Genomic DNA, 23,542 nt, shown 5'->3' on the forward strand with positions numbered 1-23,542 from the left:
GTGAGTTAAATATAGTTAAATTGTTATTATAGCATCCAGCCAATAGCTGATGCCCAGGGTTTTGCTCAAAAAGACCGCCTTGACCAAACATTAAGTCTGCACTCCAGACTTAAGTCACTGCACTTCATTGAAACAACACAACTGACTCAGTTACACGCATTTGTATGTTAAAACCAACCAGAGTGGTTTCATTATTTTAGCAAGCATTATGTAATTAAATCATGGAAAGTGCTAAAAGTCAGTTTGACTTGCTCTTCAGAGCAAAACTAACACTTGCTAGAGTAAAAAAAAGAAAAAAAAAGTCCTTGTTATTCACATGAGTCTTTATTGATCATTCACATATTTGAATATTGTAACAAAAAAGTATCTTTGACTTTATCTTAAGCAGTAAAAATATGTAGGATTTTAATTATCAAATGCATTTACTTATCATAGTCAAACTCCTGTTTAAACACATAACCTGCAGAAAAAGAATACAATAATATTTTCAATATTTTCACAGTAGTACACATGTAAGAGAAAAGAAAAAGAGGTCCATAGTCATTATGACTCAAACCCTTTCACAGGGGATTCAGACACTGCAGTGGTGAAGTTTCTTCTGTATCCTTAGAGCCCACTGAAACAGAAATGATGAATTTCATGAATTACAATTTCACAATCACTACTCTCTACAGCAGGGGTCGCAACCCAAATGTAAAGAAGAGCCATTTTGTCCTTTCAACAAAAACTAAGCGGGGAACAACATAATTTTATGTCCATTTTACCATCTTGGCTGTAAATATGTCTCAGTATGTGCTACTAGCAGAAGCAAAAAAAAAGACAAACGAAAACACAGACTTACTTTGCTCTGCTTTAAGCTTTAGCTCAGCTATAGCTGCTTTTCTCGCATCTCTGGCAGGAAACTTTTCCGCAAAAGTAGAACAGTTTCTTATAACATCTCTCAACATTTGACTTTTTACAAGGCTGAAGTCAGCCTGTCATTAGCCAGCTTCAATTTCATGTTCCACCTTAAATGGTGCCTGACGCGCCAGAATAACTACTGCAAAATTTAAGGTGGAACAGGACAATTCTAACAAGAAGCTGACTTTAGCTTCGCGTCTTTTTAGTGTTTGACAGTTTCTCATTGCAGATGAAATGTTTCAGGAAACCAGCTGGAGTGATTATAAACACAAATCCATTCATCTCCAAATCATCATTTGTCTTAAATCTTTATCTTTGCTATTTCATTATCTACAAGCTAGGTGAGACTGTTGTCTGCGTTGCTATGGCCTGCAGAAACCTTCAAGGTTTAAGGGTGAATTACGTCGGAAGAACCGTGACTTCAAAATATTTTACACGATCATTATTGTTGTTTATTACTTGTTTGCCATACTTTGAGCTCCCAAGCTGCAAATCAGTATACATTCCATACCACAATTGTCATTTGACTAATGACTTACCATCTGGAGAAGTCATCCGCCTGCCAGGACGCTACAAGCCCAGACAGCGTGGAGGAATTTCTCCCACTGGCTGTTACCATGTCGTCTGTGAGGTTTCTGTTGAAGTTGCCACAAGCGCCGCACACTTTTCCCGCCAGACCATCACTGATGGTTAATGTGAGCTGTTGAGTGTTGCTGTACTCCACTCTGATGCTGGACGCTCTCTCTATGACCACAGTCTCGCCCGTATACTCAATCAGCACCTCTTTGGCTGGAGCACTGGGATATGACACCTTCTTTCCATTCACCTGGTGGATAAGGAGAAAAAGAATAAAGCCTATGAACATGTAATTTTTGGTCATTCTAATAACAGTTCATGTTCATTTTTTAATAATTATTTGCTCATTTAATTAATTTTAAATGCAAATTCAAATGCAACCAAAACTTGTCTGAAGATTGATTCTTTAGTTTTGCAATGGAGCTACGAGGCTAATGTAGCCAGTAGGCAACAAAAGCTTATATCCTGCCAATTAGCATCAAGCTAACTGCATGCCTAAATCACACACACAGACTTGCTTTTGCAGTTGATGACCCTGTATGACACACTGTTATCTATAAAACAAATGGACATAAATACATCTCATAGCTAAAACAGTAGTAGCGACCCAGAAGCCTGAATCTTGACTTTAAAAAAGTTGTCAGTTTTATAAATAACTCAACAAGGTTTGACATGTGTGATGATTTAGGCATAACTAGGCCACAATTGTAATGTCATCATGTAATCACAATTATTTTAGGCAATCAAAATTATTTAAGATGATCACAATTGTTAAAGCTGATTGCAATCATTTTACACAGTTATTAGATTTCACAGTCATATTATGCTGCAACAAAGCGTGAAATGAGTGCGCTGGGTCAAGGCGAATACATGTAGATAAGAGAGATCATATGGAAGCAAAAAAGTTCTAACTTGGTGCTCTGAGCAGCGCTGAGTAATATTTGGGTAACACTTTATTTGGAGTGGTCCTTTGTAGATGATTAATCAACTCTTAACAGATTATCAGTAAGACATCGACAACATATCAGTGGAGTATCAGTAGTGAAGCGTCTGAATACACTGAAGTAAATATCTTGTAGATGTTCTGTTGATACATTACTTACATTGAGTAGATGTGTTGTTAATGTTACTACCCAAATCCTAATCCTCACCCTGGCCCTAATCCTAAACCTAACCTTAACCTCAACCTCAACCCAAAACCTTAACCTAACCCTAACTCTGCCCCTAATCCTAACCCTAACCCTGACCTTAACCTCAACCCAAAACCTAATCCTAAACCTCACACTGTCCCTAATCCTAACCTTAGCCTCAACCCAAAACCTAACCCTTAATTCTGTGTAAGTGTAGATATTTGTATGAGCATGTGTGCTGTATTGATTCAACAGTACAACCAGTATTAGCAACAAAGTAAACATAGCTGGTGACTAAGGTGGCTAATCAGCCAACTGGGCCACTTTAGGCTTGTATTTTAGTGGCTGTAAACAATGAAAAAGAAAAGACACACATAATCACAATTATTTATAGGACAATTAATCAACAGCCCAACTGACAACCTAAACTAAACAACTAAATGGCTATTTCTGGAGTAGGGCAGAACCTGTAAATCAGATTTTTCACCAAACTATTCTTTGAAACGAAGCAAAAAATTTTAAAAGAATGTTCAGCAAACATTTTCTATCTCAAATATTTACCATCTTTACTCACCCAGCTGTGTTTCTGACTGTTAACTGTGATGAACGTGCCCTGTAAGAACACATAAACGTTAGCCACACTAGCAGCAGCAGCCTTGGAGTACAAACGGACATCTGCCACCACGCGGAACCACTCTGGAGACCGTTCATCGCACAGGAAGGCCATCTGAAAAGCTCCCATCTGGTCCACCATCCCTTGTGCCCCATCAAACGACTGCAGCAGGGCATTGGGGTAGATCTCACACCGTCCTAGCTCTGGGTGGCACCCTCGATGCCCATCCCGAACGTCACACACCTCCCCGCGGCTGCAGACTTGATTTTCACATTGCAGGACTCCTCCAGGTAGGCACATACACTTCACATCGCAGCTTTCGGACACCAGTACTTCGCCAGTCTATGCCAGAAGAGCAAAATAAAGGGTTAATATTTCACTTCCATGTTCCACACAAACAGCTTTCCATATTAGTAATGTTGACATGGGACCTGTTAAAACTGGGAGGGTGTAAATAAGTATGGAAAACCATGATGACATTTGGCATATTATTCACTCATTAGAAATGCACATATCTGACCAAAATGATTAGATTCTGTTAAAAAAAAAGATTCAGTCATGGAATCTCATGAGTCGATTCAATTAATTAGGTACAGTTCAGAATTCAGAAGAAATACAGACATAGTAGTGGGTTATAGACAATAAAAGCAATAGGGGAACAAACTAACGCGGGGCACAAATTCACACTGATGTTTTACATTGTTAAAGAAGTTCAAGCAGCATGAGCTTCTGACCACATTACCACATTTCCTAGCCACGCTCTCCCATCAAAATTCAGAGCGATTCCTCAGTGTTTTAAAGAGATCTGTGCCAAAGAGTGTTTTCAGGACATGTAAGTAATTTTTTTTCCATACAATTTTTTTTTTACTTTAATCATCATCTTGTTGCCGACAATGCAGCACTGTTTTGTAGCAGCTGACAAGCTCACAGCCAACGCCAGCTAGGCTTCAGTACAGCCTCCATACTGTTAGTTGATACAGTGTTAGAACTAAGCCACCTTTAGTAAACAAAGACAAATAAAGTAAATTTTGTCTTTTTGTTCCATTTGTTTACACAGATTTTAAAATAAAAAAAGAGAAAAAACAATTTTCTACTTTATTAGTAACTTTCAAATGTTAGTGTTTTGGTTTTACAGTATAAAAGTATATTGATGATATTGACATTAACAGCTGGTAAAGCTGTAGTTATTCAGAAACAATGTTCCATATTTTACTGATGTGTGATGTTTTTATTTGCTGTCCTTCACTGGACGTAAAAAAAAATCTGTCATTGTTTGACACACAGTCTCGTGTCAGTTTGGTATATAATGTGATGTATGTGTATCTATAGGTTGAGCTGTCTCTCTGTCTTATAGATAGATAATATATAATGCAGCACAGTTGGAAAATATCTGTCTCTTACAACATATAACTATACTGAATTAACTTTGTTTGAAATGATCCGTCAAACTTTTCTAGCAGGTGATAAACTGACCCTCTGTCTGTTACAGTTAACCCACCCATGGGGTAAACTGTAACATTGTGCTTCCCGTCATTTTTGGTGGAATTGTACATGAACAGTAGGTGCTACAAACAAAGTTCAAGTGTTCGTTTGGAGCAGAGATGTATATGTTGCTTGTATAAAAATACGATTATTCCACCTTATATATTTTTAAAGTTATTCAACAAAAAAATGTGTTAGGGTGCGCCCCATTCTACCTTACACCATGCTTTTACAGGATTCTTACACTTGAAAATAGCTTAACAAATTTATTTCAACCAAAAAATGTTTTTTTTTATTAAATATTTTATTAAATATATTTATAATTGATTTTAACATTCCAAAATTAATGCATCTGAATTCACGCCTTCAGATCGCAGCAACACAACACTACATTTTTTACACTTCTATTAGTTCTTAATCTTGACACTCATCCTACAGTTAGTATAAATTCCTATAGATTACCAAATTACCTTGAAAGCACTATATAAGGTATGAGAGCATTTAAGGTATGAGAGGATTTAAAATGGGGCTCAGTTACAGACCCTTAGTTTAAAGGGTTAATATTTCTGATTCAAATATGAAGCTGCTGGACTGACCTTTGAAAATGCTACAAAAGGCTGCCTGGGTTCACTGACATTATATGGCTGGTAAAAGGCATTATTTATAAATACATACTGTATCTATACCTATTAGCTGCCTGCACACACATCATTAATCAAAGCACTTTAAAGGTCTTGTGCACTGACAGTGTGAAAATGAGTGAGCAACAGATCGCACCTTCAAATATTTTCCCTCATGAACACACCCGCAGTCCTTCAGAGGCACACACGCATCACCATCCCACACAAACCCCTCATCACACTGGCAGCCCTCCAGACACGCCTTCGGACATCTGCTCCCTGGCCAGGTGAGGCTGGCACAGGTGTTGGCACAGTTGTCGGAGCAGAGTGAATAGTGGCTGTTAGCTGGACATCGGGCAGCTAAGATGAAACAACATACAGAATATTGTGTTATTTAATCATGATAAAAAGGTCACAAATCCTTTTCTATTCAATTCAGTGAAACTGTTTTCGGGTCAGTATGTCAGTTCAGTTCAATTCAATATGATATTTCAGATTAGCAGAGATGTAACTTAGAGACGATGAAGCAGATATATGTAGTAGTCAGTAGTCTGGGGTATCTGCTAATCCTAAGGGTTCACATATTTTTGTCACTCACAGATTCGTAATATTGGATCATTTTTCTCAATAAATAAATGACCAAGTCTAATATTTTTGTCTCATTTGTTTAATTTGGTTCTTTTTATCTACTATTGTGAAATCTGAAGAAGTTTTAGATCAAATTTATGCAGAAATATAGAAAATTCCAAAGGGTTCACAAACTTTCAAGCAACTCTGTATGTCTCAGAAGCATAAAATATTTCTAATCTAGTAAACTTCATTTAGTAATTGTTCAGATCAGGAGGCTCAGTACACATGCTTGCATTTGTTCATACTAGATAGACATTCTTTATGCCCCCCAGCACAAACTAAAACTCCACCTATGGAAATTGTGCAGCTCTAAAGTGGCAGTAAATACAAGAGTGAATTGTGAAAACAAAAGTCTGCCAAAAGTGGTTTTATAAAATGCAAAATACAATATGATGAATAAATAAATAACTTCTTATCAACAATAACTGCAAAAATCACAATTAAGTATCATAAAGTCTTTGAATGTGGCTCAGCCAATCAGATTTTATAACAGGAACAGGTTTTCTGAAGGACACTCACAGCAGAAGGAGCTGTTTCTCCAGGCCTGGATGTACAGTCCTGCTCGCTGGCAGGCAGAGGCGTAAGCTTGAATGCTCTGGCAAAGCGCAGTCAGGCTCCCATCCATTACACACATGTCAAACACACAGTTATTCACATATGCCTGGGGATCCACCTGCTTATGGCAGCCACTGAAGGGACCAGCAGGCAGTGAGATAAGTCCACATGAGTCATTTCCACGGTACAGTGCCGCTTTGGCCGCCTCACACTTTGGACAAATCCCCTCGCAGCCTCCACACGGTACACCAGGCGGCGCCAGCATCCAAGCCTGTCCAAACGCATCCACGCTAGTGGTCTGATTACCACTGGGCAGCAGGAAGTCATCAGCAGGGTTACCATTGTAGTTGCCACATAATCCACACATGCTGTTGTTATAGGTAGATGGGACTTTGATTTCTGCATGGTTTGTAGTGTAGAACACCTGCAGCCCAAAGTCAGTTTGCAGTCTGACACCAAAACCCAGCCTGGTCAGCAAGATTCTGCCATCCAGTGCTGTGGGAAGGTTTATGATTTCACTGTTCACCTGGCAAAACGGGAAATTCAGACGATATATCAAAAATGATAGCGGTTTGCCAGCAAGTAGGTGGTCATTTAGCAACATACACTTTATTAGAAACCCCTCACTTGTAGCTCCAACTTGCTGGTGTACAGTTAGAGACTGCAGCTCGTCTTTTGAAGTTTGTCTTTGTCATACTCTAGCCCTTCATCAGTGGTCAGTTTCAGACCACAGAGCCGATCTTGGCTGGATATGTTTAGGTGGTGGTCCGCTCTCAACCTAGCAGTGACACTGATGTGTAAGAACTAAAGCGACATCATTTACACTCTGATACACTCACACCAGCACCACACGCCACTACCATGTCAATGTCACTGCTGTGCTAAGAATCATTCACCACACAAATAACATCTGGTCAACAGTGGCCCTGTGGTCAGAAACTGACCAATGATGAATGGGGTAGAGTGCAGCTGATAACAGACCAACAACAGATGGACTACAGTCTCTACATATATCGTGGTCCTATAATGAAGGTGGAGCTCATATAGTGGACATTGAGTACAAGTACAAGGTGGGGATTTCTAATAATGTGAGTGGTCAGTATATTTACCAAAACATAATAAACATAAATGCAATATGATGATTGAACAAATGCTTCCAATCCCCTAAAATGAGCTGTCACGTCTGAATTCTGGTCTAAATGTGTGTTAAACATGTTCAGAAACCGCTGTACTGCATCTAACACCAACAGAGAAGTTAGTGTCTGCACCACTAGGGGGCCTGTGTGAAGAGCCTTAAGCACTCACCCTCACTCTCCACTCTCCACTCTCATCTTGTCTGATCTTGATAGTGAAGTTATAGACAGACACGGTCACTGCCTTGACCACAGATGCCCATCCAACACTTTCATTCTCTGTTTCCACAGAAAAATAAATCAGTTTCTCTCCAGCGTTCGTGCACACTTTGGCCAGAGTGTAAACACAGACACCTTGAAAGTCAAACATCCGACCATCGAAATGACGTATAATGAGGGTCTCCGGTGGCCAAGCAGCTGCTGTATCCATCTGGATGGCAGCCCAACACCCCATCTATGACACCACAGGTCTCCCCCGGGCCACAGCTGGACTTCTGGCAGGCGACTGCCCCATTTACACCACATTCACATCTCACATGGCACTGCACATCTGTGTAGAACACCTGGTGCTTCTTGTAATAACGGCCTCCATAAAAGCAGCCGCATTCAGCCAGCGGCACACAGGTTTGACCACTGAACACAAAGCCTGGGTCACACCGGCAGCCCTCGGCGCAGGGTCTTCTACAGGTAGAGGAGAGACTGGCACAGGTCTCCACACAGCCTGGGGCACAGAGGCTGTACTGACTGTTGGGTGGGCAGGACAGAGCTGTAGAAAAGGACAGGACTGTATCAGTGATGCAGGAAAGTGTTCTGTACAAACACACAAATCAACAAATGAAGTATTGATAAATTAACCCCTTAAACTCCAAAGGCTGGTAAGTGGGTCTTTACTTTGTGTCATCACACTTGTAACTACATAACTTTTACATTAGTCTCATAGTAGATACTGAATAATTCATAGTAGTATGTGAATAATTTATAGTAGTCACTGAATAATTCATTAGTGAATGGCTTATATAAGTCTCTGAATTATTTCTAGGTACAGAATAATTTGTAGTACTTACTGACAAATTCATAGTAGTTACTAATAATTTGTAGCAGTTACTGATCAATTCATAGCAGTTACTGATCAATTCATAGTAGTTACTGATCAATTCATAGTAGTTACTAATAATTCATAGCAGTTACTGATCAATTCATAGTAGTTACTAATAATTTGTGGCAGTTACTGATCAATTCATAGCAGTTACTGATCAATTCATAGTAGTTACTAATAATTTGTAGCAGTTACTGATCAATTCATAGTAGTTACTAATAATTTGTAGCAGTTACTGATCAATTCATAGTAGTTACTAATAGTTTGTAGCAGTTACTGAGAAATTCACAGTACTTACTGAGTAACAGGTAAGATTAATAACTGAATTATAAGCCTGTAGTTTTTATGAAGTTACACGCACAAACATGTACAGTGCTGGTAAAATGCTTGCAAACACTTGAATAGATCTATGTTTTTCATAAAGACTGTGTTGATCTAAAAGCTTATTTTTAAATGTTTTAATAATGCTATATGATGAGCTTGTAAAGATGGATTGAATTTGTTTAACTCCTTTTTGGTCACTGCTTAATTCCATATATGTTATTTAGTTGGGTTTTTGAGTTTTATTACATGTAGAAAATAGTAAAAATTCGATGAGTATGTGTCCATGCTTGTGTTTGGAATTTGTGAATGCAGTTGTGCTGTACTGAAATGCAGAGGTCTAACTGGTTACTCACAGCAGAAAGTGCCGTTTCTCCAGGGTCGGATAGCCACACCTTTACTCTGACAGGCTGAGACATAAACTGCTATAGCGTCACACAACACACTCTGGCGTCCCTGATACTGGCAGGTATCAAACACACAGTTAGCTGCATAGGATCCAGGGTCGACCACGGCATGGCACTCTTTAAATGGACCTGTCTGGTCAGTGATGATGCTGCAGTTGCGCTGGGCATCCTCCTTCTGCGTTCCTGAGCAGTTAAAGCACTGTGTGTTCTGGCATGGAGCTGAGCTGCAATCAGGTGTGCTGCCCACCTGCCAGCTTTGGCCCAGTGCCACTGCATCAGGTGCTATGGTGCCATTTGGCAAGGTGAAGTCATCCTGACTACTGCCATTGTAGTTTCCACAGAGGCCGCACACAGCTCCGCCATACACACTGGGCAGAGAGACCCAGAGCCTGCCGGTCCAGTCAAAAGTCACCTGCAGGCCAAAGGTCGTCTCCAGGACAGCAGCGACACCACCATGATAAACCACAAGCATGTCTCGCATCTCGAGAGGGAGATCCGTGAGTAGGCCACCCAACTAAAGAAAATAAAACAGTACTGAATTAATCAAAGTCAGTGCCTCGTAATTCAGCTGCATTAAGCCACACCAAATTTAGTCGCCAGTGAACTTATGTGGCTTTTTTTTACACGTGGAAATCTGGTAAAGTGTTATACAGCATTTTAAAGATTCACACATAAAAGTGTGTAAAAGATACAACTGTTTAGATTTAAGCAAATATAATTTGAATGTCATAGCGAACATTTTGGGCACATACTGCTGAGAAACTAAAGCATAACATTTAATGGGTCTGGTATCAGTTGGCTTGAAAGGAAGATTGAAAGGAAATGTATTAGTTAAGTGTAAAGAAACAATGTTAATCACGGTTTCTTGTTGATTTGTTGTTAGATTTCAGTGAGAATCATGCTAATTGTGGATTATGAACTGTTTTTGGTGTTTTATATTCCAGTGTAAACATTTACAGTCCAATAACAGGGATGTAATATATTGTATTATTTTTAATCTAAAATTTGATTGAAATGTGGGCTACTGCAAGACACAAACAAAACCAGATCCAGTTGTGATGAATGACTTCCGATTGCCATGTTGATGGAATATATTTTATGTATGGGGAGAATGATGTACTCATTCAGGTGTAGACATAGAGATTGGCAATAAACAATATGTGTTTTTGAGCATATGGATATCGTCATATCGAGCATACCGTGGATTATCTTTTTTTTTCTTTAAACCAGTAAAGCTTTGCTTTAGATTTTTTGAAAGCTGCATCTGTGTTTTTGAATATTATGTTTTCTAAATGAGTTAATCCTGGTAATGAGCTTATGGTGTCTGCCTGTCTTGGAAACTCACATACTTTAGAGAATATCACTTCTCTCTCAAAATCATTCTCTAGCCACACAAAATCTTTCTTTGTTTTTTGTTTTTTCTGAGTCATCATCATTTATAAATAGTCTTTTTATTGCCAGCGCCTCCACCAGCAGTAAAGCCATAATTTAAGTCATCACAACAGCTGGTAACACTAACAGTGCTCATGTTAACATTACAGTAAGTGAATTCTGACAAAATCTGTTATGATGCAATTAGCTTTGTGTCTGACCAAACAGGCTCTGGATCTTGTGCTGGAGCGTGGTGGATCTTTGTCAATTTGTGTAAATAGACTATGCCTGGTAGACTGTTAAAATGGAAAAAAAATAAATAAATAAAATACAATCTCCAGGGCCACATTTATAGTAGCCAAAATTTGAAATGTTCTGGCCTGAGGCAAAGGATGCAATATTGACCCCTGCACACATTTGAATTAGTGATGCATTAATACCAATACTGGTAGTCGTTGGTTACTTTCACCCCTCAAATGGCCGGGGCCCAACCAGCAGGCCCGAAGTTTTTTACGCACTTCTATAACCTAAGAATAGTTCAGTTTGCGTTGAAGTTCCTGTAGTTGCTGAAGAATAAGCTTTAGTATGCAAAAAGCCTGGGATTTTAAGGGGTTAAACTTGCTGCCTTGGCATATTTCCACCAGGCATACACTGTGTGATATTAGTCTGTTTTTAAGCACACACAAATACACTCACAACCACTTCCCCAATATGTGTCGAGACGATATTTGCAGAACCAAAGTCTGTATATGCTGACTTTTATCTGTTTTGACTAAATTGAATTGTGAAATCTTTAACTTTAATATCATGATTTTTAAAATTATTTTTGTAAAATAGTCTGTAGAGAGACTGTATTGTCCTCCCTATGTACATCACTGCCTGCTTTTAGTTTTCTTTGCACAGTATGGTATAAGTTAGCAAAGCTGCTGTTTCTCAGCATTTCGGCTCGGTACTCGGGTGTGCAGTGTTTTTTTTTTAATGAAACATCTTTATTACAAAGCTGTCTATATGGTTGCATTTCACTGAGCATGTCAACCGAGCATTTTCATACAGCGTGAGAATAAAAATCGCAGGCCTTGTCCGTACACAATGGCCTATTCAAACATACAGTGTGAGTCACCAAAGATTTCTAAAATCTCGCAGTGTGTGCCGAGCTTTGGAGGACATTCAACTACAGCTCTACCAGCCAACCAGCCAAAAAGACTCCAACAAGATGTAAAATTTGTCAATGGACCTCTTCAGATGCATTAGCCTCAGATGTAATTCCTGCTGTCACTGCGCTGCAGAGACTGTTGTTGAAAGAAACAGATGAGGAGCAAAACTATGAAATAGTGTTGCACCGATACCGATACGACACTTAAATGTAGTATCGGCATCATGATGGGGATACCGATACCTATGACTGACACCGCTAAGCAATTTCTGATGCGTGCATGAGCACCAGTAGGCAGAACTTAACAACATATCGGCAGTGTGGGACGAGAAGCATCAGTAAAAATGCTCATTGCAGAATCTGTTACAGCAGCATTCGGTGTGAAGAACATGCTAACAGAGCCGCTTAGCTGAACAACCGAGCTGCTGCTTTCAGTAATCACTCATCTGCCGTTGTGTGGTCACTTACAGTCTGAGTTAATGTTATTGAGAGAGCGGGAGGAACCACCAAACTCTTGACGTGATTATAGCCTTTAGTTTTGATTTATCCTTTAGCATAGCCCGTCGGTCAGCTATATCACTCAGCAGTGGGGTCTCGCAGCTTGACGCTTCAACCAATCCAGAAAAACACAGAAAGTTGCTAATACTGCGTGAATGACGGTGATATTTACTGAACTGATGCTCAGAGATGCAGCACGTCTGAAACGTTTTACATAACAAAGATATTTTACACTGACTTAAGTTGTTAAACTTGGTTCTTATTACTAATTATATAATAGTAAATGCTAAATATATACAATTAATTAATATATATATAATATAATATATATATAATATAATATATAATTAATAATTTAAAGTTTATATATATTTATTATATGCTTTCTTAAGCATATAATAAATATAATCCAACGAGTAAATCTTGACCATCTAGCCAAGCCAAGATTGTTTTATTTGTGACGCAAAACATAGATTTTACCAAAATAAAATATTTTAAAAATAAAATTGAATAAATATCAGGACTTGTAGGTGAGTTAAGTTAGATAAAGTTAGCATTGGTATCGGTACTCGGTATCGGCTGATACTAAGGGATCAGGTATTGGTATTGATATCGGACAGCTGTACAGAAGCACTTCAATGACGTGGAACAAAACACACTCTCCCCTACTGCAGCTCTACTCCATCCAAGGTAACTAGGGTTAGCATAGCAAGCTAAGGAGCAATTTAACTGTTAAGGTGCAATACACTCATTTACACTAACAACTACTTAATTCTAACTCAGTATGGTATTGTAATCAGTATACTACTTAAAAACATGTACTTGTACGTGGTCTGAACTGATGCATCCCTAATTTGAATCAAGTTAATTCAATGTGTTTTCAGTCCAGCATGTCTGTCTTACATTGTCCTGTACTCACCAGTATTTGATAAGGATGCTCTCTAGTCATGGTGATCTCAACACCGAACACAGACACCATCACCGTCCTGGTGAAGCTCACTGCTGAGCTTCCACGACGCTCATTCTGCACAGTAACATTAAAAGGCACGAGATCCGTTCTGTTAGAGCACAGCGCCACCAGCTGGTACATGCAGGAACCCTGGAAGTCATATAGCTGTCCATCAAATGTACGGTAATGAGGGTCACCAAACACTTCACACGTAGCGCTGCTGGAGGCCACGCATGTTCTGACGCCATCCACTACAGCGCATGTCTCCTTGGCTGAGCATGAGGCTTCACGACACACCACCACACCCAGCGTGGAGTCACACACACACCGCCTCCGACACTTCTCGTCTGCCCAGAAGCTCTGGCCCTGCTGGTAGTAACGGCCCTCGTAGAAGCAGCCACACTGGTCAGCAGGTACACAGGTGCTGCCACTGAGGAAGAAGCCAGGGTCACAAACACACGCTTCCACACACACGCCCGTGCAGTTGGGCTGCTGCTGCGTAGAGGGGCAGGTTGAATTACACGGAGAAGCGCAGGCCTCATAGTGACTGTGCGGCTGACATCTCATGGCTGTGGGAGAGAAAAGAGGTGGTAAGTGCTACATGGACAACTTTCTTTTTCTTAGATTAAGGTTATCACACCTAAGACATGTCCTGGACTTCAAAAGGCGATTCTCATTGAATAGAAAAATACTGTTCACAACTAGGCTTAGTTTCTGTCCAGGAAACTGAACCATAATGCATTATGTAATATTCTAAGGTGTAATATTCATATTTCATTTCCTCACTCTCATAAGTGCATAACTTTCATATTACTCTCATAGTAGTTCCTGAACTGATCATAGTAATCACTCAGTAATTAAACTTGGCCTTGGCATATTCCCACCAGGCAAACACTGTGCAATATTCGCCTGTTTTTAAGCACACACAAATACAATCACAACAATTTGCCCAATATGTGTCAAGACATGTAAGCTAGCAAAAAACGGAGGTAAAAAAAGTCAATATTTGCAGAACCAAAGTCTGTATATCGCTATTGTCAGAAGAAAACCTTGTATCTCCATACCTGTCGTTTTTCAGTTTTTGATAATTTGAAAATACCTGTTCCCCTTTACATTGTGTGTAAATTTCATGATGAATGGACCAAAAGAAACGGCCCAAAATGACTTGGAAAAAAGTCTGGTTCCATTGACTTACATTAAAAGTAAAGTAGGTTTTTTGCCTTATCCTGTAAAGCTATCATTTTGGAGATACAATGTTTTCTTCCAACAACAGCGATATGCTGACTTTAATCAGTTTGACTGAATGTAACAGCAAAATCTAAACATTAATATAGTGATTTTTTTCAAATCGTCTTTATAAAATAGTCTGTAGAGAGACTGTATTATCCTACCCATGTGCTGCCTGTAGTACCTGAATAATACGCCTTAGTATGTAATAAGACTGGGATTTTAAGGGGTTAATCTCAGGATTAATAACTGAATCATAAATATAAGTGTGCTAACTATTTTGGACTATCCTGGAATCTACATGCCTTCTTATTTTTACTTTTTTCTCAGTTGCTGATTTGCCTGTGCCCCTTTTTACAGACCCTCGTTTATTTGCCAAAGCAGTAAAAAACAAAGTTTGGCAGCAACACTTGACACTTCACTGACTTCACAGACTGATTTTTTTTTTTGATTTTTTTTATTTATTTCTGCATAATGCTGTTGTTGAGATGTAAACAAAGTCATTCAGAGTGGTTTGATGTGAAGGGGTTCCCTATAGAAAGATTTACCAACAGTGAGGTGGCAGGAAACCATGGGTCACAACGTCTGCAATGCAAATATATCCATTTTATTTACTATCCAAACTATTGTCTATGAGTACTATTTTGCCTTATAATGCCCTGCATGTACCTCTCCACCATAAATAGATAAAAATGCATTATAGCCAAAAGGATTATCTAAAAAAAAAAAAAATGTTTAAGGCATCAGGCAATGAATTTATAACCGTTTTTGTGTAAGGTGGAGTGCTGATGAGGGCTGACATCACAACAAGAGGATGGCCTTTGGCACTGTTCCAAAAATTGCGCTGTCACAAACGTCACATGATTTTTAAAATTTTTTTCTCTAAATAAACCTGCCTATTTAACGTGTTTAGTATGTTAAGCAAGTTGACAAGAAAAATAGACTGGCTTGCATTAAAAGCCATTTTGAAACGTTTGGTATCCTCAAACATTTGATGCACAATGTACATTCGAATCCAGGACACTTACAACAGTTGAATTTCTCTCTCCAGCCAGTAATGACGATGCCTTCAAGGCGGCACCTGCTAACGTAAGCTTCTAGGGCATCACAGAGCAGCCTGGGGTCTCCGTTATTGAAGTATAAATCATACACACAGCTCTGCTGGAACACTGCAGGATCCACTTTAGAACGGCAGGACGTAAAAACGTCCAGGCTCGTGGACGTCAGGGCACCACAGTAAGCGTCTGTGTTATACAGCTTCTGCTGGTCAGCTGAAAACACGGGACAGTCTCTCTCGCAGCCATCGCTGCAGTTAGCCTCAGATTTGTTTGATTTCCAGCTCCTGGTCCACTGAGCCACTGTGGCCTGTGGGACGCCCGCCGGGTCACTTAGTTCATCGTTTCGGCTTCCGTTGAAGTTTCCACACAGGCCACACACACGGTTGTAGTAGCTGCTGGGCAGCTGCAGGTAAAGCATAGAGTTCCAGTCATAACTCACTCGCAGGCCAAAGTCTGTTTCCATGACGGCAGAAGAGCCGATCTGCTTGAGCTTCACTCGGCCACCGAGAAGCACCAGAGGCAGATAAAGCCTTTCTCCATTCACCTGCAGACACAAATCAGCCATTAATGCTTCTGCACTGGAACCCCAAACAAAGATCTACCTCAAAATTAGGGGTTAGGTGCATCATGGCAACCTCAAGTTATATCATATGTAAATATTCACCTAATTGACTGTAAATTTGGGCTGCATGATTACCTGATTAAAATGAATTATGCAAAATAAAAGGTAAGCAATTAAATGTACTCAATAAATCTGCTGAGTGATTTGTTTGTAATATGAATAGCAAGAAATGACTAAAATTGAGCACTGAGTATTTCATTACACTCTTAAAAAAAAGATGGTTCTGCAAGGTTCCTTGGGTATAGAAAATGGTTCTATATAGAACCACGAACACTCAAAAAACCCTCAAAAAACTCTTTGCATCCTTAATTTATTTTATTTATTTATTTTTTTTTCATCATGAAAATTGAGAATGCGCTGTGGGTGGTTCTATATAGAACCTTTTTGAAAAGGGTTCTATATAGCACCCAAAGGGGTTCTTCTATTGTTGCAAGCTTGACATTGTAACAATAGAAAAACCCTTTTGGGTGCTATATAGAACCTTTTTGAAAAGGAAACCATCTACAGCACATTCTGAAGAACTTACTCATGATGCAAATAATCATTTATGCATGCAAAAGGGTTCTTAGAGTGTTCATGGTTCAATATAGCATCGTTTTCTTAACTGAAGAACCCTTGATGAACCATCTTTTTAAGAGTGTATATTTGGCATTTAAATTACTTAAAAAGCATTACATTGAATTTGCTTATACCCTGATCATTCATACTTCCATACATTCATAATTTCCATAAGAAATTACACATATTCTGCATAGTATTTTATTGTTTGGTTAAGCCTGTTTTTATTGTTTCGCCTTAAAAAAACACAAATTGTAGAAATGATCATCGGATTACTCGATTACTAACATAATCTGACTGGTGTTATAGGAGCCTACTGAGGTTGTGCTGAACTCCACACGGCCACCTTAACTGCATCTTTGCACTCACTGCACTGTTATTGTACTTTATGTCCAAGTATTGTTGCACTATCTATATTTGCACAGACAGTTACTGCACTTTTTTTTTATTCTGCATACTTATCTTTTTACATATCACTGCTGTCAGAACCAAACTTTGTATCTCCAAAATGATAAGCTTACAGGAGAAGCAAAAAACATAATTTAAATTTAATGTAAGTCAATGGAACCAGAATTCTTTCCAAGTCATTTTGGTCCATTCTTCATGAAATTCACACGCAACATAAATGGCAACATACATTTTCAAACTATGTCAAAAACTGAAAAACAACAACAAAGGAGATACATGGTTATCTTCTGATAGCAGCGATACGCTCTGGCAGTACATACCACCTACATTTGCATTCTCTCCACTCACTCCGTTTTTAACGTATATTATATTTATATTTGCAACGTCTATATTTTTTAGCACTCTACCATTCTTATTTGTTCATATTATAAGTGTCAAGTTACTTCCTTGCACTTTGTATGTAAATAATACTATATTTTGCACTTCTGCTTAGATACTAACTGCATTTCATTGGCTCTGTACCTGTGTACAATGACAATAACGTTGAATCTAATCTAATAATCAATAGTGACAGCGCTAATGTAAATAATGCATCATTATCTGTATATTATCTCTATATAATATTGTTGCTGTCAGAACAAACCTTCTACTTTCAAAGTCGCAACATTTTTAGAAAAAACATCCATCCATCCATCCATCCATCCATCCATCCATCCATTCACCCATCATTCTTTGCACACTTCTGAAATTAGTACTCAGATGCACAAAACAAGTGAAAAAGACAGCAAAAGAGTGTTTCTAGTGCCTACACACCACAGCATCTTTCAAAAGCGCTGTATTGAGCATCAGTGCAATACAAACTGGCCTGATTTAATCTAATTCACATAGCAGTAATAAAAGTTAAATGTTCATAAACTATGATGCTCAAGTTGAGTCCTTTTCTATTAGAGTCAGTTTAGCTGCAGAGAAACTAATTAGCACATAATTACAGTGCATCCCACATACAATCAAAATGAATTTGTACATCCTAGCAGTACAGTGATTATCAGTAATGCAGAAACTGAAGTGTTAATTAACTGCTTCGCTCTTCGGCTGCGTGGCTTCTGTTTACCATTTTGGACCCGGACTGAAATAGTAAATCAGAATTAATTGTTGCTTTATGCACCAAACTACATTCAGTAAGTATAATAGAAGAAAACAATGAAAGCTCTTCAAACCTCAGAGTTAAAGTCACTAAGAAAGACCTGCTCACAGTGCAGGACTAATTACATAACTAGCACTGTACCAAGCAGTCCAGTAAGTAACCTGACAGGGTCTCATTTGAGACTGTGTGAAAATGGGTGTTGTTTACGCTGCTTTCTTGTGTTCCTGAGGGAAAAGGCTACTGCGTCACACGCTGCCTGACCTGGAGAGCTTTCAAAGCACACTGTCTCTCTGTCCTACATTACACATATCCAGTGGCCTTCTCAGGTATCCGAGAAATCAGTCTGTTATAAAGAGCAGCCACTGAGCTTTTGTGTACAGACACCCAGAGGACGACTCACTGTATTATTAGAGCATTCCCATAAACTGCTTACTTAATAATAATAATGATAATAACAGACATTAAATATAGACAATAAAGGGAATTAAATAAGCCCAAATATTTACTTTATTTAATGCTAGGATCTACACTTTGTTTGAAGCAGGGAACTGCCAAGTTCTCTGTTCACTGAGCTTCCACCAAACACAATATTAAAAAAGATAATAAAATAATAAAATAATAAGAATAATATATGCATACATAAAAAGGGCTCTACAGGAAGTACTTGACTTTTTATTGTTGTTAAGTTTGTCCTATGGTTTACTTACGTTTGACTGTAAATTTATTAAGTTACCATACTTTTGTAATTTGAATGGTTTATTGATTTAATTTTTTAAAATTCACTACTATGATTATTATTACGTTTTAGCATTTTACTGTTGTGTTTTTACTATTTAAGTACTCAATCCCTGATCTCTGTATTGACTCAGCTACACTGACTCTGAGGGTCTCTCTCAATGTACACTGAGTTTGAATAAAGATTGATTGATTGATTGATTGATTGATTGATTGAAATGTGTTGAAATATATTTTATTAAAGGGGAAAAATGATGTTCACATTTAATAAAAGTAAATGTAATGCATTACTTTTTTCAGTGTATATGATGTGCTTGCAAATATAGTAAATATGTAATAATCAAATATACATACAAAGTTGTGTTACAGTGAAAAATGTGATGCACTGTATTTACTTGATTCAATTGTGTACATTATTTCCACGTTGGTAAAATATATAATATCAACACAGTGTTGTCTTTCATTACTTACTTTTTCAATGATTGTGTTGAAGTGATATATTTGTCCTTGTGAAGACAATTAATCAACTAAATTCAACACATCAGACTTTTTTCAGTGTAGTTTATAATGTCCTGTACAATTATTAAAGGGGAATTAGCCAAATTTCTGCATAATTAAATGCTTAAGATGTAAACAAAGTCACTCAGAGTGGTTTGGTGTGAAATGCTCTGTTCTAGAGAAATTGAGTCAGAATTGATCACAGTAGTGGTGATAGGAACCAAACGTCTGATTCTGAAAGCTCCCTCACAGAAAGTTATTTCAGGAAATGCTTACAAATATGTTCCCTGATGCTTTTTCTTTTTTTCTTTTGTTTTTTGGATAAAAAATTTGATTTGGTTTTGGTATAAAATGTATTTTTTTGAAAATCCTCATAGCAGCCCTAAAGAAAATGTTTCACATTCATCACTTTTTTTGCATCAATATTGCATATGAAAACTCAGAAGACACATTTAGGTTCATTTCACGTTTTAAATAATAAATAAAACTGCTATATTTGTGTTGGAGACATTGCAACCCCTGATTTCTATCACCACCACTGTAAAGAAATCTGAGTCTGTAAGTTTCTATAAATGTTACCTGTAAATGTTCTGCTCTGACATTAGAAACAACAAATGTAATCTTGGATTTATTTATTTTTTTTTATAAAATAGAGCCAGCTGTCTTTTGAGGCCAAAATAATGTACCTTTTTTTCAGCAGTGAACTCTTACCATGATCTGACCCCACTGGTACTTCTGTATGGTGACAGTAATGCCATACACCTCCACTTCTACCTCTCGCACAACAGACACAGCATTGTTGCCACGATTGTCGTTGCTCTCAGTCACAGAGAAGGGCTCCAGGCTGTCCAGGTGGCCGCAGGTTTTGGACAGGGTGTACCTGCAGGTGCCCTGGAAGTCGTAGTTAAAGCCATCGAAGGTGAGGTAGTGTGGGTCACCCCAGGCCCAGCAGGTGGCACTGTACATGGGAACACACACAGCCTGGTCCCCTATGACACGGCAAATCTCCTTTTCACGGCAACGAGCGTCCACACATGGATCTAGAACAACAACAGAGAATCACACACAAAGAACAAAGACAAGAATTACACTACGATAAGAAACCCAAGCATTAGGTAATGTAGCATTATGTAAGCTATGATAAGCTACGGTAAAGCATTTGGAGGGTAAAGTACAGAAAAGCATTTAGGAAAAAATGTTTTGGACCATTCTGAACAAGAAATACATAATAAATAAATAGTATGTGGAAACTAAGCAAACATACATGTTTCAATCTGAATATTTACAATGAAATCTGTTCCTTAAGACAAACAAATCTGTCTAAAATCAGTTTAGCTATGTTTTATATGAGTACAGGTTATTTACCTGTTAAGAATATTTATTTATTTATTTATTAGTTTGTTTATTTAACACTGGTCAAATTGCATTTAATTAAATATAATTTCATTAAAGTAAAAATAAGTTATCATACCCTCTTCTGAAAACAAATTTTAATGTACAATTTTGCTGAATTTAACATATTGGCTAACATATTAGGGAAAAAAAAAGGTAAATCGTGTGGGAAAGTTTTAGATTTTATGCTTTATTTTTTCCAATATGTTAAATTGAGCAAATAAACAGAAACTCTGCACTAAACTTTGCACAAAAATCTCATATTTAAGTTTGTTCCTAGTAAAGAGTGTTCAAAATGTTGCATGAAATTGTATAAATGGATCTTTCAGCCAGAGTTAATATAGCTAACTGCATTTGTGTTATAACATACATTATAAACTACTACAAAACATGACATATTGCATATTACTGAAGGATTTACATTACGTGTAAACAGTACATATAACAAGGTATCATATCACTGCTGTCAGAACAAAACCTTGTATCTCCAAAATGGTAACTTTACAGGAGGAATAAAGAAACATACTTTACTTTTAATGTAAGTCAACGGAACCAGACTTTTCTCCAAGCCATTTTGGGCTGTTTTTTTTCAGTTCATTCATCATAAAATTTATACAAAATGTAAAAGGGGAACAGGTATTTTCAAATTATGTCAAAAACTGAAAAATGACAAAAATGGAGATACAAGGTTTTGTTCCGACAGCAGCAATGTATAAAAATGTATATAAATATTTTCTGGCTTTATGTCAAATATAAAGCTGGATCTAGACATGTACAAGCATATAACAGTGTCAAACTGTCTGACCTGTGTGAAAGCAGGCCATGACTCCATTCCTGAGCATACAGCGCGTGCCATTAGAGCAGCTGTGCGTCTCACAGATAAGACCCATGACTGGATCACACATACATTTCTGCTGACACTGCGCCTGGTACACGACCTCACCCGGCTGGACAAAGACCCCCAGACACACACACATTCATGCAAAAAAATAAATAAATAACAGTGCAATTACTTAAATGTAGTTTATCAACCAAGACATGTTTGGTGTCTGAAGCTGGCTTCCAACTGAAGCTATGAGGCTAATGTAACTAACAAGTAACAAAAGCTTATATCCCACCAATTAGAATAGTGGAAATTGGCATGCCTAAGGCCTGATTCACACTATGGCTTGTTTTTCATTTCGGCGCTCAGGTTAACAGGCAAGCGCTTTCACACAGGCTGCGAAAGCAAAGCGGCAGAGCGTCCCAGATACCGCATTGAAGTGGTGCAGTATTTTAGAGAAAAGACCGGGAGCCGATGCATCACACAGAAAAATACACTGAAATACGTCATAGAAATGAATGAAAATGAAACAGAAAACCGAATAAAAGCTTATAAAGATTAAATTATTCAATTTAATTTAATTAATTACCGTTATTAAAAATTATTATCAAGAAATAGTAATTAAACATTTCATGCCGCACACAGAATTCCTGGTTGCTCTACCACGCTTGCCCAATCACAAGTCAGAATGCTGGTGAGGGTAAACAGAAGTACAGTGCTCTTTTTAAAATTATATTTTTATTCAGCAGACTGACTCATTGACCATTCATCTGGAAGAAGGAATGTCTGTATAACTTACTCACTGCTCCGCTCAGCAGCTGTAAGTATGAAAGGCCGGCGCATTCGAGCACAAAGGTAGCATGTATGAATGAGGTGTAAATCATCACATACTTGTCTCAAACTGTGTAGTTGTTAAGGAACCTCAAATAGACGTGCTTATGATATACTGTTATCTATAAAAATGGACAATTGCTGACTGTATGACGTACTAAAAATGGACAAAAGTATGTAGCATAGCTAAAAACAGGAGGTACAGCCTTCTTGAAACCTGAGTTCAGACACAAACATGTCTTTTCCTGATTAACTACATGAAAATGTTCTTTAAACTCCCCATCGTTTTACCTTGTACATGCGTCCATCCTCATAACAGCCACACTGTAAGTACTGGACGCAGTCATGGCCATTGAACAGGTATCCGGGGTCACAGGTGCAGCCCTCAGTGCAGTAGCTGGAGCATTTTATGATGTCAGTTAGTCCAGGACAGGCAGCAGAACAAGCATCTGCACACAGCTCATAATGACTGTGAGCAGGACAGGACAGTGCTGGAAGGTAGCAATCAACAGCAGAGATAACGAGCAATTAGTCTGCTATACTCTCAAAAAGGCTTAATTAACCTCTTAAAACCAAGATTACCTGACAACCAGGGTTTCAAATGTTTTTGTTTTAATTTGTTTTAAAAGATATGCTGAGAAAACACACACACACACACACACACACACACACACATATATATATATATATATATATATATATATATATATATGTGTGTGTGTGTGTGTGTGTGTGTGTGTGTGTGTTTTCTCAGCATATCTTAATATATATATATATATATATATATCATATATATATATATATATATATAT

General features: G+C 38.1%; 1 protein-coding gene across 1 annotated transcript in view; it reads right to left on the reverse strand.

Annotated features, from left to right (window-relative positions):
* Positions 1-503: 503 nt before the first annotated feature.
* Positions 504-23,542, reverse strand: part of LOC118826645 (IgGFc-binding protein) — a 41,344-nt gene continuing 18,305 nt past the window's right edge. The window contains exons 10-22 of the mRNA XM_036597676.1: positions 23,022-23,221; positions 21,882-22,023; positions 20,396-20,724; positions 15,690-16,263; positions 13,405-14,003; positions 9,413-9,977; positions 8,176-8,405; positions 7,812-8,093; positions 6,471-7,032; positions 5,479-5,681; positions 3,181-3,561; positions 1,440-1,726; positions 504-616 (exon numbers count right to left, since the gene is read on the reverse strand). Of these exons, the coding sequence (XP_036453569.1) occupies positions 607-616; positions 1,440-1,726; positions 3,181-3,561; positions 5,479-5,681; positions 6,471-7,032; positions 7,812-8,093; positions 8,176-8,405; positions 9,413-9,977; positions 13,405-14,003; positions 15,690-16,263; positions 20,396-20,724; positions 21,882-22,023; positions 23,022-23,221 (4,364 nt within the window). The 3' untranslated portion in view covers positions 504-606. The remainder of the gene's footprint in view (positions 617-1,439; positions 1,727-3,180; positions 3,562-5,478; positions 5,682-6,470; positions 7,033-7,811; positions 8,094-8,175; positions 8,406-9,412; positions 9,978-13,404; positions 14,004-15,689; positions 16,264-20,395; positions 20,725-21,881; positions 22,024-23,021; positions 23,222-23,542) is intronic.

Source organism: Colossoma macropomum, unplaced genomic scaffold, assembly GCF_904425465.1.
Source record: "Colossoma macropomum unplaced genomic scaffold, Colossoma_macropomum, whole genome shotgun sequence".
Classification (NCBI taxonomy): Eukaryota; Metazoa; Chordata; class Actinopteri; order Characiformes; family Serrasalmidae; genus Colossoma; species Colossoma macropomum.